The sequence below is a fragment of the Danio rerio genome, chromosome 5, assembly GCF_052040795.2.
Source record: "Danio rerio strain M-AB ecotype USA chromosome 5, GRCz13ab, whole genome shotgun sequence".
NCBI lineage: Eukaryota > Metazoa > Chordata > Actinopteri > Cypriniformes > Danionidae > Danio > Danio rerio.
In genome coordinates this window covers 79,760,001-79,776,814 of record NC_141025.1, presented here as the reverse complement: position 1 = coordinate 79,776,814, position 16,814 = coordinate 79,760,001, and the positions used below count along the sequence as shown (strand labels likewise).

The 16,814-nt window shown below is 42.0% G+C and overlaps 2 protein-coding genes across 16 annotated transcripts in view; one reads left to right on the top strand and one right to left on the bottom strand.

The window, feature by feature from the left end:
• Positions 1-16,814, bottom strand: part of fabp1a (fatty acid binding protein 1a, liver) — a 102,772-nt gene that overhangs the window by 61,135 nt on the left and 24,823 nt on the right. The gene's annotated exons all lie outside the window — the stretch shown is intronic.
• The window catches only part of prrc2b (proline-rich coiled-coil 2B), a 43,409-nt gene that overhangs the window by 11,605 nt on the left and 14,990 nt on the right, over positions 1-16,814 (top strand). For 3 of the 15 annotated variants that reach the window (XM_087254676.1, XM_087254681.1, XM_087254677.1), the window contains 18 exons: positions 376-698; positions 1,030-1,154; positions 1,646-1,809; positions 2,480-2,567; positions 2,907-3,078; positions 3,595-3,910; positions 4,175-4,347; positions 4,779-4,980; positions 5,214-5,516; positions 7,440-7,726; positions 8,061-8,122; positions 10,074-11,163; positions 12,704-13,008; positions 13,215-13,393; positions 13,502-13,617; positions 14,118-14,259; positions 15,273-15,349; positions 15,759-16,040. In XM_087254676.1, the coding sequence (XP_087110802.1) occupies positions 376-698; positions 1,030-1,154; positions 1,646-1,809; positions 2,480-2,567; positions 2,907-3,078; positions 3,595-3,910; positions 4,175-4,347; positions 4,779-4,980; positions 5,214-5,516; positions 7,440-7,726; positions 8,061-8,122; positions 10,074-11,163; positions 12,704-13,008; positions 13,215-13,393; positions 13,502-13,617; positions 14,118-14,259; positions 15,273-15,349; positions 15,759-16,040 (4,406 nt within the window). Of the gene's footprint in view, positions 1-375; positions 699-1,029; positions 1,155-1,645; positions 1,810-2,479; positions 2,568-2,906; positions 3,079-3,594; positions 3,911-4,174; positions 4,348-4,778; positions 4,981-5,213; positions 5,517-7,439; positions 7,727-8,060; positions 8,123-10,073; positions 11,255-11,392; positions 12,428-12,703; positions 13,009-13,214; positions 13,394-13,501; positions 13,618-14,117; positions 14,260-15,272; positions 15,350-15,758; positions 16,041-16,814 lie in introns of those variants that run through there. The other 12 variants (XM_087254680.1, XM_087254684.1, XM_087254678.1 and 9 more) reach the window with 9 other exon arrangements.

The window sequence follows — 16,814 nt, the reverse complement described above, 5'->3', positions numbered from 1 at the left end:
GGTGTGCGGAGGGATTGGATGGTTGCTTTATCTGTCAGTCAGTCAGTGGCTGCGAATCGCTCTCTCATTAGAAATTTGAGATCTGAAAAAGCGTACACATCGCCCTCTGGTGTATTCACGAAAACAAACTGCGAAAGAACATAGCTCCTGGCGCATATTTAACGCTCTCCAGAAATGTGTACAGGGGTACATGTCCATAAGCCTGGGTTGACCTTCACTTGTTTCTCTGTAGCTTCAGTTTGCTGTCTTCAGTGTTTTAATGTATGTGTGTGTGTGTGTGTGTGTGTGTGTGTCTGTGTCTGTGTGTGTGTGTGTGTGTGTGTGTGTGTGTGTGTGTGTGTGTGTGTGTGTGTGTGTGTGTGTGTGTGTGTGCAGACGTGTCGAGCTGGAGGGAGGGTGGAGGGAGGAATCTGCAGCCTCCATCTCTGTCCTCTGCTCCTCCCGGCGACACCGACACCAAGAGCAGCGGCTCAGTGGAGGCTCCACTTCCTCCTCCACCCTCCACTTCCACCTCCACTTCCTCCTCCGCTTCCCCCGCCGCTTCCTCTTCCTCCACTGCCGCCGCCGCTGCTCCGTCCTCTGAAGTGAAGGAGCCATCGCTGCGTCCCGCTCCACCCCTGACCCGCAGAGCCGCTCCACCCGCTCTGCAGTACCAGCACCACACCACCACCACCTACCACGACATGCTGCCCGCCTTCGTGAGTCTAAGCTTCTTTAACTTTTATTTGTGTGTGATTAGACCAAATGAAAGCGTTCAGTCAGTGAAAATAAATGTTGGATCTGTCCATCTATAGATGCATCGAAGACAAAAATGAATCTGTTCATCTTTCTATCTCTCTGTCTATCCACCTGTCTATCCGTCTACATTAATAAATGCTGTATATATATAAGCAGACACCAACATGAGACCTGTATGTCCATCATCAGTTATTAATCAATATAAGAGGAAATCAATATTGGTCCTGTACTGGAGTGAGTGAGTGTGTGTGTGTGTGTTATTGTAAAGTGATGTTGGTCTGTGTGTCTCAGATGTGTCCTAAAGAGACGCGTGAGGCCCCGGGCTCCTCTGACGGCCCTGCCGCTGTCGTGGCTCCTGTACGATTCGACTCCAGACCGATCTTCAGACCGCCGTTCCCTGCGCCGGAGCCCGTCAAGTGAGTGTTGTGCTGGTCACTTCCAGACTCTTAAAGTGAGGGAGTTTTGTGTTCGGTTGGTTTGTGGTGTCCAAACTCAGTCCTGGAGGGCCGGTGTCCTGCTGAGTTTAGCTCCTAATTGCTTCAACACGTCTGTCTGGAGGTTTCTAGTTCATCTAGTGAGAGCTTGATTAGCTGGCTCAGGTGTGTTTGATTAGGATTGAAACTAAACTCTCTAGGACTGAATTTGGACATCCCTGGTTGAAGTCATTTAATGTGTCTCAATCAAGGTTGTGTGCATTAATTTGGGTGCTAGTAAGTGTACCAAGTTTGGTTCACTGCTTATTAGGACTCTGAGTGTGACATGAGAACATCATTATTGTACAACACCAACAGTTGAAGTTCATTTGCAGCTTTTGTTTAGTCTAAGGATTTGCTCGTTGTAGTGGGAGTCCTACATGCTGTTTGAGGAGAGCTCCATGTCCTCATCTGTAAATGTGTGTGTGTTTCAGCGGTGATGTACGAAGAGAGCCCCGTTTCCCCAGAGCCCCCCCACGACCCTCATCTCGCCCCATCCGGCGACCTGGTGACCGAGCGCCTCGTCCTGCCATCATCAACCCCGACGACCTGAAGGACCTGGATGAGCTGGATAATGACTGCGAGGACGGCTGGGCAGGTGAGAAAATCCAACTGTTCAACTACATCCATCCATCCATCCATCCCTTCATCCATCCATCCCTTCCTCCATCCATCCATCCCTTCCTCCATCCATCCATCCATCCCTTCATCCATCCATCCATCCCTTCCTCCATCCATCCCTTCATCCATCCATCCATTCATCCCTCCATCCATCCCTTCATCCATCCATCCCTTCATCCATCCATCCATCCCATCCATCCATCCATCCATCCCTCCATCCCTACATCCATCCATCCCTTCATCCATCCACCCATCCATCCCTTCATCCCTCCATCCCTTCATCCATCCACCCATCCATCCCTCCATCCATCCATTCATCCATCCCTCCATCCCTTCATCCATCCATCCACCCATCCCTTCATCCACCCATCCCTTCATCCCTCCATCCCTTCATCCATCCATCCATCCATTCATCCATCCCTTCATCCATCCATCCCTTCATCCATCCATCCCTTCATCCATCCATCCCTCCATCCATCCATCCCTCCATCCATCCATCCATCCATCCATCCATCCATCCATCGTAATTGTTGGATTAGTTGCAGTTTTGTCTTTGGAACTGCTTAATCTAGTGTAATGTGTGTGTGTGTGTGTGTGTGTGTGTGTGTGTGTGTGTGTGTGTGTGTGTGTGTGTGTGTGTTGTTCAGGTCTCCATGAGGAAGTGGATTACAGTGAGAAACTGAAGTTCAGTGATGATGAGGAAGATCACGGCCCGCGGGAGAAGAGCAAGATCTGGTGAGATTGGCTGTGCTTCTGTCTGTGTCCAGGAGAATTGACTATATTCATCAGGGATCAGATTGATAGATCTCTTTGTCTTTGTGTTAGTGTGGTTGTTATCTTGGTTCTGTTATTAACATGTTTGTTATGAAACTGTTATGATGGTAAATTATCAACTGAATATTTATTTACTAATGCTGCCATGAATACAGCCAATGCTGTTGATATGGCATTAAATAAGTGTGTAAGCAAGCATGTGTGTGTGTAACTGTGTACGTAAACATAAGTAAGAGTGTGTGTAAGTATAAGAGTTTCTGTGTGCACTTCACAGCATGTTTTGGTGTGTGTGTGTTTCAGGGACGACTGGGATCATCATCACCATCACCATCACCATCTTCAGGGCCAGCATTCCTCTCAGAGTTCAGGAGACGGAGCGTTCCCCCAGGAGCCCGAAGACGAGCCGTATTTACGCCAGCAGGAGCCTCCGGCCTCCAGGAAGACCAGCACACGCTTCCCTGCAGAACCACAGGTGAGCCAAGACTGAAACTATCAGCCAAACACATTTTCATTAACTGAAGATAAATAAAAACTAACAACAGTCGCTAAAATACTGAGTTATATAAGAAAATAATGAGCAAAAATGAAATGTTTTGCAGCTTGTAAGATATTCTGTGGTGTTAAATCTGACCTGCTGCTGTTTTGCTTCTGTTTTGGATGTTCAGAGAAGTTTTACAGTTCAAAAACAAACTTAGTGTTTCATTTAAGGGTTAAAACGTCCAAATTAAAGATCATTAAACTCAATATGTGGCTTTATTATTGTTTAAAGTATACTTTAATGCATAAATGATACCTGGATTTAGGATATCATTTAGTTATAATAGGCAAAACGGACAAAATAGATATGTAAATGAACCTTTTCCAGCGTATGATCACGCTATGGGAACAGTAAAGAGAAGCGACCTTAATAATGTTCACCATAAACAACTATTTAAGTACTTGCAGCATATGTGTGAAAGGGTTAAAGTCGTGTTGTGTGTGTGTTCAGCAGAAGGCCAGTGTGAACTGTGAGTCTGCAGAGGAGCAGGATGAGCCCCAGCGGTCGGCTCCTCCTCGAGGGAAGTTCGTCTCAGCAGACGTCTCGGCGGTGGAGCGAGCCCGTCGGCGCCGCGAGGAGGAGGAGCGCAGGGCTCGAGAGGAGAGACTGGCGGCCTGCGCTGAGAAACTCAAGAAACTGGATGAGAAGTTTGGCAAAACGGAGAAACCTGCTCGCTCTGGAGAAGCAGACGGCAAGGAGCTGGCGCAGTCTCCCGCTCGCAGATCCGCAAAACCCCAGCAGGATGGCTGGCAGTACGGCTCCAAAGGTGCACCGCTCCACACTCACTCTTTATTCTGCAATTGATTTAAAGAGGTTTCCAAGTAGAGATAAAAGAAGCACTTACATGCATGTCAAAAAAAAGCTCATCAATCTCATCGGTCCACTAGTTTTTAATTTAAAACAGCACATCAAACCAAAAATACAATCCCGTAATCATCATCCCAGTGTGCACCTCGTCAAAATGTCAGACTGTACCACAATATAGATGTCAGAAGCAGAGTGAGGACTGACTGAATGTGCTTGTGTACAGAAGTGACGGACACGCCAGCGGAGTCAGCCTCCAGTCAGGATTATAAAGATGAAGGCTGTAACTTCCACAATAATGATGATGAGGATGATGATGGTGGCGAGTCCACGTCTCCTGTGCCGGAGTACAGCCGACATCAGAAGCCTGTGCCGCCACGCTTCCAGAAGCAGCAGCAGGTCAGCGTTCACCGCTTTATACCCAGCACACACACATGCATTTATCTCTGAGCGCTTTGGGTGTTTGTTAACACAAAAACACAACATTAAGCGACTGAAACCAAAGGTTTCTGGCCAGGCTGAGGACTTTCAGAGTTTCCGGGTACACTGTGGTCATGTGGAGACATAAAATTATATTGATTAATTAATATTATTAATTAATATTAATTAAGTAATACTAATAATTAATATTATTAATATTAATTCATAATAATAATAATAATAATAATAATTATTATTATTATTATTATACAATATATCAGTGAAGATTAAACAGACTATAGTTTGATGTTATCAGTTATGGCCAAAATAATCAGCCCCCCCCACCGTATATCACCCAGAGTTTGGAAACCCCTGCTGTAGGGTGTCTGATGTGTGTTGTCTTGGTCCAGGAGCAGGTGTATAAGCTGGCGTCGTGGCAGCAGTCGGCTCACCCAGCTCAGCCCAGCTCTGCTCACCCGCAGCGGGGCTTCTACCCTCCTCATGTGCTGGGCTTCGACCCACGCTGGATGATGATGCCACCATACATGGACCCCCGGCTGGCACAGGGCTGCTCTCCTGTGGACTACTACCCTCCTGGAGTCCACTCATCAGGTACACTACAGACATGCAGACTAGTTATTATTTAACCCTTGTGTTCTGTTCAAACTGGAATAAGCCCCTCACAACACAGTAGACACACACACACACACACACTATGATCTGCTGTTTTACTCCATATGGAAGCCAGAAACTCTTGAGCACAGGCCTGTGTGAAGGGTTAAAGTTTCACAGTGAGGCTAATCCACTGGGTTACTCCGCTCGCATCATTCTAATGTGTTTGTCAGGTTTGGTGAAGCCTGTAATTCAGCCGGATCACCTGAACAGTCCTGGCTCCACCTCGGATGAAGGCTGCCACCCCAGCATGCATCAGGAGAGGAGAGCGCCGTCCACCGAGCCCTATCAAGTGTGGAACCAGGACAGCTACTCCTCAGCGCGCAGTTTCACCCCGCCGTATCAGCGGACGCATGAGAACGGGGAGAGGGCTCCAGCGGACGACAGGAGCGACAGATCCACATCCAGACACGACTCTTATGAAGAGCACAGACACGAGCGCACGGACAGCCCAGCCGAGGAAACAACACACCAGGGTTAGAGCTTTGCTTTATTATTATTTTCTTTCAACTAGTGCAGGTTTTATCCAGGATAAGAGAATGTATTTACATACTGGACCCTTGTCACGAGATCAGCAGCATCTTAAATCCTTTATTTTATTCGCATTTATATGCATTTAAATACGCTTTATATCAACTTTGCAGCAAATTACAACAACACATTGTGTGAGGTGTGTGTAGTGAAGTGTGTATGGGGGGCAGGACAGTAAATCTGACTTGATTCTCTCCTCTGGCTGCCGTTATCAGTCTCGCACTAGTGTTTTCCTTTATGTCTTGATGACACCGATCCTGGAGTTTTTCTGTTATTATTTCAGCAAATACACTAAACACTTTAATACTAAAGATATATATATATATATATATATATATATATAATGCGCACACACACATATTACATTTATATACACAATGCACAAATATATTGTATTGATGTTTTTATTTGGATGCAATTTAATTGTTTTGACGGCACCAATTTTTACAAATTGTATTTCAGTTTGTTTATTAGTGATTATTGTTAGTTTAGTTTAAATTTTTTATTTTTGTTGTTATTTCAGTTAACGAAAATGATTTTGACCAGTAGTTTTCATTTATTAAAATAATCTTGGTTTGGTTGTAAAAAGCGACATCTACTAGTGTTTCACTGAACAGCCAGCAGTCAGATTTACCACCACAGTAATACTGCATATTAGTTATGAAAACTGTTTTTTTTACTATTTATTTAATTACATTTTGATTTTCAGTTTGTTTTTATTTTCATTTAGTTTGTCTTTCATTTGTGATAGATTGATTTTATTTTAATTAACGAAACTATTTTTGACCAATAGTTTGTTTTTGTTAACTACAATAATCTTGGTTTTCTTGTAAAGGCGCCATCTACTGGTGTTTCTCTAAACAGCCGCAGCTCAGATTTACCACCACAGAGAATTAGTGCTTATTAATTCTAAACTATAATTTAATTTGTCAAATTATTATTTTGTTTCAGTTTGTTTTTTAGTGACTTTTATTAGTTTCATTGTTTTGAAAATTTTTGACCGAAAGTTTTTGTTTACTATATTAAAATAACCATGGTTTGGTTGTAAAGGCGCCATCTACTGGTGATTCTCTAAATTGTCGAAGGTCAGATTTTATACCATGGAGTGCTTAATTTTGAAAACTGTTAGTTTGTTTTCATTTGTCATTTGTTCATTTTATTTTTAATAAAGAAAGTTATTTTGACCGATAGTTTTCATTACTGAAGTAACCTTGGTTTGTCTGTAAGGGCGCCAGCTACTGTGGTTTCCCTAAACAACCACATTTCAGACTTACCACCACAGAGAATTTGTGCTTGTTAATTATGAAAACTATTATTTATTCGTTTATTTTACTGTTTATTTTTACATTTTGTTTTTCAGTGATTATCGTTAGTTTAGTTTTATTTTTCACTTGTAATTTCTTTTATTTCAATTACAAAACGGACTTTGACCAATAGTTTTCGTTTACTAAAATAACCTCTGTTTGGTTGTAAAGGCGCCATCTACTGGTGTTTCCCTTAACTGTCGCAGTTTAGATTTTACACCACAGAATGAGTGCTTATTACTAAAAAACTTATTACTTATTTATCTTTCCAATTATTATTTTTAGCTAGTTTTTTAGTGACTCTGCTTAGTTAATTTTTTTTTTAATTCCAAAAGCACATTATTTTGACCAATAGTTTTCGTTTACCACAATAAACTTGGTGTGGTTGTTGGTTGTAAAGGCGCCATCTACTGGTGTTTCTCTAAACAGCCACAGTTCAGACTTAACCCCACAGACAATTAGTGCTTATTAATTATGGAAACTATTGTTTATTAATTTTTCTAATTATTATTTTCAGTATATTTTCAGTTTTGGTTTACTGAAGTCTCCTTGGGTGTCCCTTAGGTTTCCGGCAGGGCAGAGTGTCGGACGGGTCCCAGCGAGAACCCATGATGCTCAGCAGGACTCACGATGATGCTCAACACCAGAAAGAGGAGCCCTACGACAGCAAGGAGAAAAGCTACGAGTCTGATTTCTGGAGGCGAGACGTGCGGAAGGAGAGCAGCGGTCAGACGCAGTGGTCCGATCACGGCTCCAGCAGCAGCAGCAGCATCAGTCAGCCCTCCGAGACCAGCGGCAGAACCCTGCGCAGAACCGGACCCATCAAAAAACCTGTGCTCAAGCCTCTGAAGGTGCGATCCAAATGTCAATAGTGCAGTTGTTCAATTCAAGTTTTTCTCTTGAGCTTTTCCCAATGATTACAACAAACAAACATTGTCAATAATGGCAATATTTAATATTTTATAGACATTTATTTATATCAGGAGAGACTTTTAAAGGCTCATATATTTACCGCTTTTGTACAAATGTGTGTAAATATATGTATTTATTCAGTTTTTATATTATAGTAATATTAAACACTTTTGTTTAGTATAGAATAGGTTATTTACAGCTTGTTTAAGCGTTATCTGTTTTTGCCATGAAATACTCAGAGAATATATGGAAATAAACTCTCTCTTCCTGCAGGTGGAGGATAAAGAGAATGAGAAGCCCAAAGCGGAGCCCGAGGAGAAGCCGGTCCCCTACAGGTACGCTTATGATGATGGATTTAAATGGTTCAGATCTTATCTTGAAGGTAGAGGTTACCATGTCAGTATAGGTGACCATAGGTCGAGGTGGACACCCATGACATGTGGAGTCCCTCAAGGCTCTATTCTGGCACCTCCTGCTGTTCAACCTTTACATGCTCCCTCTGAGCCAAATAATGAGAGAGAGCCAAATCTCCTACCACAGCTATGCTGATGACACTCAGATCTACCTAATGACTACAGCCCCACTGACACCCTCTGCCAATGCACTGATGAAATTAACAGTTGGATGTGCCAAAACTGTCTTCAGTTAAACAAAGAGAAAACTGAAGCCATTGCGTTTGGGAACAGAGATGAGCTTCTCAAGGTGAATGCGTACCTTGGCTCTAAAGGTCAAACAGCAAATAATAAGGTCAAGAATCTTGGTGTGACTCTGCAGTCAGATCTGAGTTTCAACAGTCATATCAGAGCAGTCAGTAAATCAGCATACTATCATCTCACACACACTGCAGGAGTCAGATGCTGTGTCTCCAGTGACGACTCGGTGATGCTTTTATCAGCAGCAGGGTGGATTACTGTCACTGGCCTTCCCAAACACACAGTCAAGACAGTTGCAGGTTATCCAGAACAGGATTCTGACCAGAAAGGGGAAATCAGCGCACATCACAGCTGTCCTCAGGTCTCTACACTGACTCCGTTACGTTCAGAATAGAGTTTACAGTATTATTACTGCTCTATACATCACTGAATAGCCTAGCAGCTCAATACATTACAGATATGCTGACTGAACACACACCTAACAGATCAGTCAGATCATCAGGATCATATACACTAGAAACTCCAAGAGTTCAGTCAGAGCAGGGTGAATGGGCCTTCAGCTGCTAACAGTGCCCCCTGCTGCTGGAATCAGCCTCCAGAAATGATCAGATGTGCTCCAACATTAGGCTCATTCACATCAGGACTGAACACACATCTGTAGCTGAGCCTTTACTGAAAGAGCCCTGTGCTGTGGCTCACACATCTGTTCCTTCACTCTTTTATAACCTGTTTAACACATTTAATCTGTTTTTAATTACTGTTATTATTTGCTTTTTATTTTTCCTAAACTTGTCTTTTTTATTCCTGTTTATGTAAAACACTACTAATTGCCACTGTGTATGAAATGTGCTATATTAATAAACTTGCCTTGCCTTGTTGCGATTTAATAGCTTAAGCTTTTATCATGATATACAGTATTATCACGGTATTGACACAGTCTGCCAGAATTTGTATAATTACAAAAAATATATTGTGTATTGTTAGTGTTATTGCATTTAATTAAGCAATTGTGACATAATCAGATTACAACTTTGTTTTAAACGCGTTATCATGCATTAAATAAGAAATTAACATCAGCTAAGATTAATAAAAGCAGTTTTAATGGGGATTTTAATGCTAACTATTGGAGCCTTATTATATAAAAATAGTTAACACCCTGTAAAATAGGGCTGTGTGCAATATAATGATATATATCATATGGACAAGATAAACCGTTTCATATTACGCTCTATCATTTATTTCATATTATTATTGTTTTATAGTAATACTTTTTCATAAGCACAATACTCAAACCGCAGAGCTGCAATCGTTTGTATTGTATTTAGCGATTATTTTTGTTGATTTATTATATTTTATTAATATTCATAGTAGATTTCTACAATTATAATCAAACATGAATGAGGACATTTCAGAGTATACGCTTAAATTTAAGCGTTCAATGATGCACTCGAATAAATTATGAAAAATCCTTCGCGTAAGCAGTGTATTTTGTGATATCGTTATACTAACGATAGACTGTTTAATTTGTCCCTATGTTGTATGTTGTAATATTGTTCACAGCATTATAAAGTGCTCATGATATCAATATATTTATTATTACGATTTATTGAATGTCAAACTCTGCCCCCTACAGGCTGGAGAAGGAGGTGATCACCAATGTGTACGACCTGAAGAAAGACGCTCCGCACGTTTCAAACAGACACTCCAGCAGCGTCGAAGACAAACAAGCAGACGCTCTGAAGATGGAGAAAACCAGCGCGTTATCTGAAGAGCTCCACAAGGAGAGCTGCTGGGAGAAATCCCAATCCGACTGCTCCGACAGCAGAGATCCGACCGCTCCGAGGCGCAACAACTGGATCTTCATTGATGAGGAGCAGGCGTTCGCTGGAGCACGCGGTCGAGGACGGGGGCGTGGCTTTCGGGAGTTTAATTCTCGCGGAGGCGGAGCTCGTGGAGGACGCAGCGACACTAATAGAGGAGCGTACAATAATAACAACAACAACACGGGCGCTCAGAGACTCACACGAGGACGCGGAAACCGAGAGTTTAGAGGGGACGATCTGCAGAGGGGAAAACCGCGCAGACGAAACGTCAGCGAAACGCACAGCGAAACCTCCGAGTACGAAGAGCAGCCCAAACGTCCTCGGCAGAAAGTGTCGGAGAACGGCGGAGAAGTGTCAGGAGAGGTTAAAAAAGCCGACAGGGAATCCTGGAGATCCAATAAAGTCTACACTGACGATCAAAGCGAGAAACCCAAATCTAGAGTGTTCGGGCGTTCGTTCCCGCCGCGCCTCAATGCCGCGTATAATCGCGGATTCACCGGAATGAGAGATATTTCAACGTGGAGAGGAAGAGGAACGCAATTCGGGAGTTCCTCCAGTCAGGAGAACGGCTATAATTTCGTTGCGGACTCTTATTCGAAGCGCACCGAGCCGCTGAAGTATCCTGCTAAATTCACGGGCACGTTTGCGGAGAACGGCGTGGAGGATCGTGATGGAGGATATTATGTTGATGATAATCCGGATAATCGTCCGCTGAGGAGAAGGCGTCCACCACGGCAGGATAAACCTCCACGGTTCCGCCGTCTGCGTCAGGAGCGGGACGGAGCGGGAGCCTGGAGTAATGATGACTACGTAAACGGAGAGTTTCCCAATCAGTGGCCGAGCAGAGCGAAGGGTGTGGAGGAGCACTGGCAGAATCACTACCCTGGAGGACGCTCGCAGGTACGGCTGTGACAGATGTAGATGTTCTTGTTGTGACTTATTTGTTAGTTTTTATCATGGTGGCCAGATTATTATAATATAGACCAGGGGTGTCCAAACTCGGTCCTGGAGGATTTATTTAGCTCTAACTTCCTCCAACACATCTGCCTGGAGCTTTCTAGTATACCTAGTAAGAGCTTGATTAGCTGGTTCTGGTGTGTTTAATTGGGGTTGGAGCTAAAATATGCAGGGCACCGGCTCTCCAGGACCGAGTTTGGGCAGCCCTGATATAGACTATAGGGATCCTCTGATTAATTGGCCAGATATCGCTATCAGCTGATAATCACATTTCACAACTCGATTGATCAGGCTGATCTCATGAGCCAATCACAAGTGTTTGTTTCCAAGTTTACACGCAGACCGCTGCTGTTATGTTTGCAAATAGTTTGAGTATTCTTAAAAAGCACTCAAAATAATTTAAAAAATAAAATAGAGTAAACATTAAAATAAGATGTCACAGTATTTTAAAGTGCTCACAATATTGTGCACGTTCATTATTATGACAATACTGAATATCTGCATGTGTTTGTGCATGAATATCACAGTATATTAAATATCTGCATGTGTTTGTGCGTGCATAACACAGTATATTAAATATCTGCATGTGTTTGTGCGTGCATAACACAGTATATTAAATATCTGCATGTGTTTGTGCATGAATATCACAGTATATTAAATATCTGCATGTGTTTGTGCGTGCATAACACAGTATATTAAATATCTGCATGTGTTTGTGCATGAATATCACAGTATATTAAATATCTGCATGTGTTTGTGCGTGCATAACACAGTATATTAAATATCTGCATATGTTTGTGCATGAATATCACAGTATATTGAATATCTGCATGTGTTTGTGCATGAATATCACAGTATATTGAATATCTGCGTGTGTCTGTGCATATTTGTTATCACTAAACTGAGTTATTGGATATCCTCTTAAGGTCCAAGGTGTTTTTTACATGCATTTTTTATTTTTCTTTGCTATTTTGGCTTACTGGAACCTAATTAGAATAAAAATCTTTTGATATGATGTACTTTTAGATAAAGATGATGTCCATATATGTGGACTCGTGGTCCCGTTTTACTTAAAACACTTTCTCCTGAATTTTTTTATGCATATTTAACATAGACATTTTTTTGACCTTGCTTTGACTATCAGAGAGTAAAAACAACATTTTTCCCCATTTGGGACAGTTTAAAATAGTGTTTGGGACATTTCATATGCTGCAAAACAGTTGCAGGATGACACTGCATGTCTGTAACTAAATATAAAACATTTAAAGTAATATTTACAGCCACTTAAGAGCTAAAACGTGCTGTCCACATATGTGGATACTCAAGCCCTAGGAGGTTGTGTGCATGTTCATTATTACTGCATGGATATCAGCACTTGTGTGTGTGTGTGTGCATGTTAGTTATCACCATATATTAGGTTATTGAATATCTGCATGTCTGTGCATGTTCATCATCACTATTATTGACTGTCTGCATGCTTCAGTCACAGGAGATGACGGCTCAGAGTCAGGGTGAGGACTGGGAAACAGGTTCAGAAAACAGTGATTTTGGTGACTGGCGGGAGAAGCGAGGGCCGCACGGGGATCCGCTGACAGACGCGGCTCTCGGAGATCCGGGATCTGAGAAGAGAGAACTCTCCAAACGCAGCTTTTCCAGCCAGCGGCCGCTGGACCGACAGAACCGCAAGAATGACGTGTCTGTGATGGAGAACAGCAAGATGGGCCGTCCGGCAGATGCAGGATCCAGAAACGACAGCTGGCAGAATGGAGTCGCGTCCGGCAGCAAACGGTGCGCCGCTTTATAGCATGAGCTCTAGATCTTCATTAAAGCAGAGCTGTTGATTAAGTGTGGCGTCAAGTGATTGCCTTAAACAGCAATGCTTTAATGGTATCTAACAACATGCACTAGGTTTGATTTCTGATGATCAAAGCTCTCAGATTAACAGCAGAATCTTGACCTTTGCGTGAACTAACCCTTTCGCTTCTTCTCTACAGATCTCCAGAAGAGTCTGTCAGCGGTCTGAGCTCTGCGTCGGTGTACGGTGTGGAGCAGAACGAAGACCGCAGCACGCCTGAGCCCACAGGGAAGATCATAGAGAAAGAGTTGAAGCCCAGAAACATGAAGGCGGACATGACTGAACCGCTGTCCCAGTACGACCTCAACACTTACTCGAGTAAGCCAGAAGCTGTGCGCTCTTTCCATTCACAATGTCTGACAGCACACCGGTGTCAGAGATTATATTCAGTGCTATTTTTAAATGATGATTTGTGTTTCTCCACAGTTGAGAGCGACTCTGGAGCGTCGGTTCCCAGTCCAGAGGTTTTCCAGGATTCTCTGTCTAAAAAGCAGCGCCGTCCGCAGGAGGACGAGCGCAGGAGGAAGGACCAGGGCCCTCCGGTAGGTCATCCCGAACATTTTACATACACACAGTAACATTTACTAACACTTAAGTGCTCTAAGATAACACTGTTGAACACAAAAGAAGATACTTTGAAGAATGCTGGTAGAAAACAGCCATTGACACTCATAGTAGGAGCAGAATATGCAGTTTATTTTTTCCAGCATTCTTCAGAAAATCTAACAGAAACTCAATTTAATTTGTATTGTTTTGGGGTGAACTGTCTCTTTAAGACACATCTAATATTCAGAATGCATCCAAAAGATTATTGCTTCTGCTATTGTACTAGTATTTCCAGACTACGGCTGCACGACATATCGCAAAATTACTACCTTTAGCTCCGCCCCTTAGTGGTTGCTGTTCTGCTATTGGCTGTCATAGAAAATAATTTACAAGCATGGCTAATAGAAATAGTACACTCAACAGCAACATTGCATGTTTTTCCAGTATTATTTCACCCTGTTTTTTTGCCGTCTCATATTTGTTTGTGCATCTGTAGAGTTCAGTAAAGAGCAGAACAATTGCTTCAAAGATGCCTCCGCGGTTTGCCAAGAAGCAGGGCAGCATGTCCATGGAGCAGCCGGAGGAGACGCTCACCGCAAACAACCTGGGAACTGAGATCTGGGAGACCAACAGCACAGGTAAAACACACACACACACACACACCTGCTAAATATGGATGAATACTGATGAACTCTATCAGTCCTTATTACTGGAGTTACCTCAGAAGACTGTGAGAACACACAACGCATGCTGAGAGAAATGAGATGCTGCGTTCTTCCTGATGGTCACATGCATTTTAACAGAAATCATTTAAATGTCGCAGCATTCATACAACATACATGCATACATACATACATATATATATATATATATATATATATATATATATATATATATATATATATATATATATATATATATATAAATATATATATATAAATATATAAATATGAAGAGTTTAGATGCAAAAACCTCTAAATGCCATCTGAAACTGTCTCCTAAAATGAGCATTTTTCTCAGCCTCTTATGTTTGAGTTATTTTTACTTTTAAGGCAATGATAAAAACTATTTTGTCATTATAAAATTAACATTTCTCAGCGTACACATACGATTTGGATAAAAAAGCTAATTTTAGACGAAAATATCAAGCGGCATTTAGAGGTTTTTACATCTAAACTCTTCATATATTTATTTATTTTTAAACATTTCTATATATTTTATTTATTTTTATTTTTTATTATTTATATATATATGTGTGTGTGTGTGTGTGTGTGTGTGTGTGCACAAAAGCATTACTAAGGCAATATGTTAATATGAATTTCAGCAAATAAAGACCGTTAATGTATTTATAGCTTTGTTAATGTTTCAGCATTGTTGCATGTAGGGTAACTCCTGACATTATATTTCTGAATTATTAATTAATAGGTGTGTAAAATGCTGTGCTTCCCATCTCCTTCATTTAGCTGCAATGGCTTCTGGGAGTTCTAGAGCGAGTTCCGAGCTCAAATATTCATCTGATGCATCCTCAATGTCAGGAGTGCGTCAGGGTTCTGTCACGGGTTCTTGAGTTTAGGAACTGAACTGGTGATTGATGATGATGTTACACGCTTTATCATCTATTAATACTCAAGTGTGTGTTTTCCTCCTGAAGCTCTGACTGTGCAGTCGTCAGGAGGTGATTCCTGGACTAAACAGGTTTCCTACACGGGGAGCGAACCCAACTCAGAGGTACAGCACCAGAACTCTTGTGAAAATGCTGTCATCATTTAGCCTCCATTTACCCATTCCAAACCTGTTTATGTTTCTTTCTTCTGTTGAACGCTAAGGAAGATATTTTGAAGAATGTTGGAAACCTGTAACCATTGACTCCCATTGTATTTTTGTTCCTACTTTGGAAGTCAGTGGTTTCAGGTTTTCATCTTGCTTTAAAATAATCCTCTTGTGTGTTCGACAGAAGAAAGAAACTTATAAAGGTTTGGAGCCACTTGAAGGAGAGTAAATATGAGTAATGTTCTGCTGAACGGTCTCTTTAATTAAGAAGAGGTGTATTTAAATGTAAAGGAAGCAGAGTGTATTAAGCAAATGTTCATTTTTTGTGTGAATGACCCCTTCACCATCCCTCTGCTCTGTCCTGCAGGATTCAGATGCGGGACCGGAGCAGAGTAAAGAGCACAAGCCTGGTCCGATCGGGAACGAGCGCTCGCTGAAGAACCGGAAAGGCTCAGAGGGTCTGGAGCGTCTGGAGGGTTCCATCACTCCCGTTAACGGCGTGGATATTCACGTGGAAAACGTCATTCCTGTGCCGCCCATCGAGTTCGGCGTCAGTGCGAAAGATTCAGACTTCAGCCTTCCTGCAGGATCTGCAGCCGTGCCCGTCTCCAACCCCGTCTCCAAACTGCAGGACGCCCTCGCCGGGAACGTGAGTCAACATCAGTGCACCAGTGATTCAGTTCAGGGAGTCACGATTCAATTCCAAAATGATTCGTTATAGGCATGGCCTGCTATTGAGCTTATTGTTGATGTACGAGCGGACGCAGCCATTACAATCTTTTTGGCTCCAGACTTCTGCTCTCATTCACTTCTGTTGAGTTTTAGATGTCAGAAAAGGCTGCTTCTGCTGCTTGATGTTGCATCTTTGCAAGTTTCTTATTATATTATTCTACTTTTCATGTATACCCATGAACACACTTGTGTGCAGAGCGAGCAGTTTGGCTGTTTTGTGCTGTTTATTAATATTCCTAGTCATTTCTCCCATAGGAAACTGAATCAGAAGGTCTAAAATAATCACATGAATTAGATCACTTCCGCATCGCAGACCAAGATCAATAAGATTCTGATGGTATGATGTAAATGTGCAAGTTCAGTGAATTCTGCAGCATTAACGCCCCTGTTGAAGTGTATTATTGTTCTGTTTGTAGCTCACGCCCGCACTGTCAATATCTCAATTGAAAGTTTTACATCTAAAATGTTCAATAAATAATCTAAAACAGTTTTTAAATTGAATAAAGAATCAGTTTGAAGATTCTGAATCGATTCTTAGAGCAAAGAATCGTGATTCATTGATGAATCGTTTGTTTTTTCCACCCCATTAGAGCTTTTCTTTATAGCCTGCATCTTTAAAAATCTGAAGTTCGTCCATCTTTATCCAAATTAAGTGGATGTGGAAGCATCATGATTCTCTTGAACAGTATTG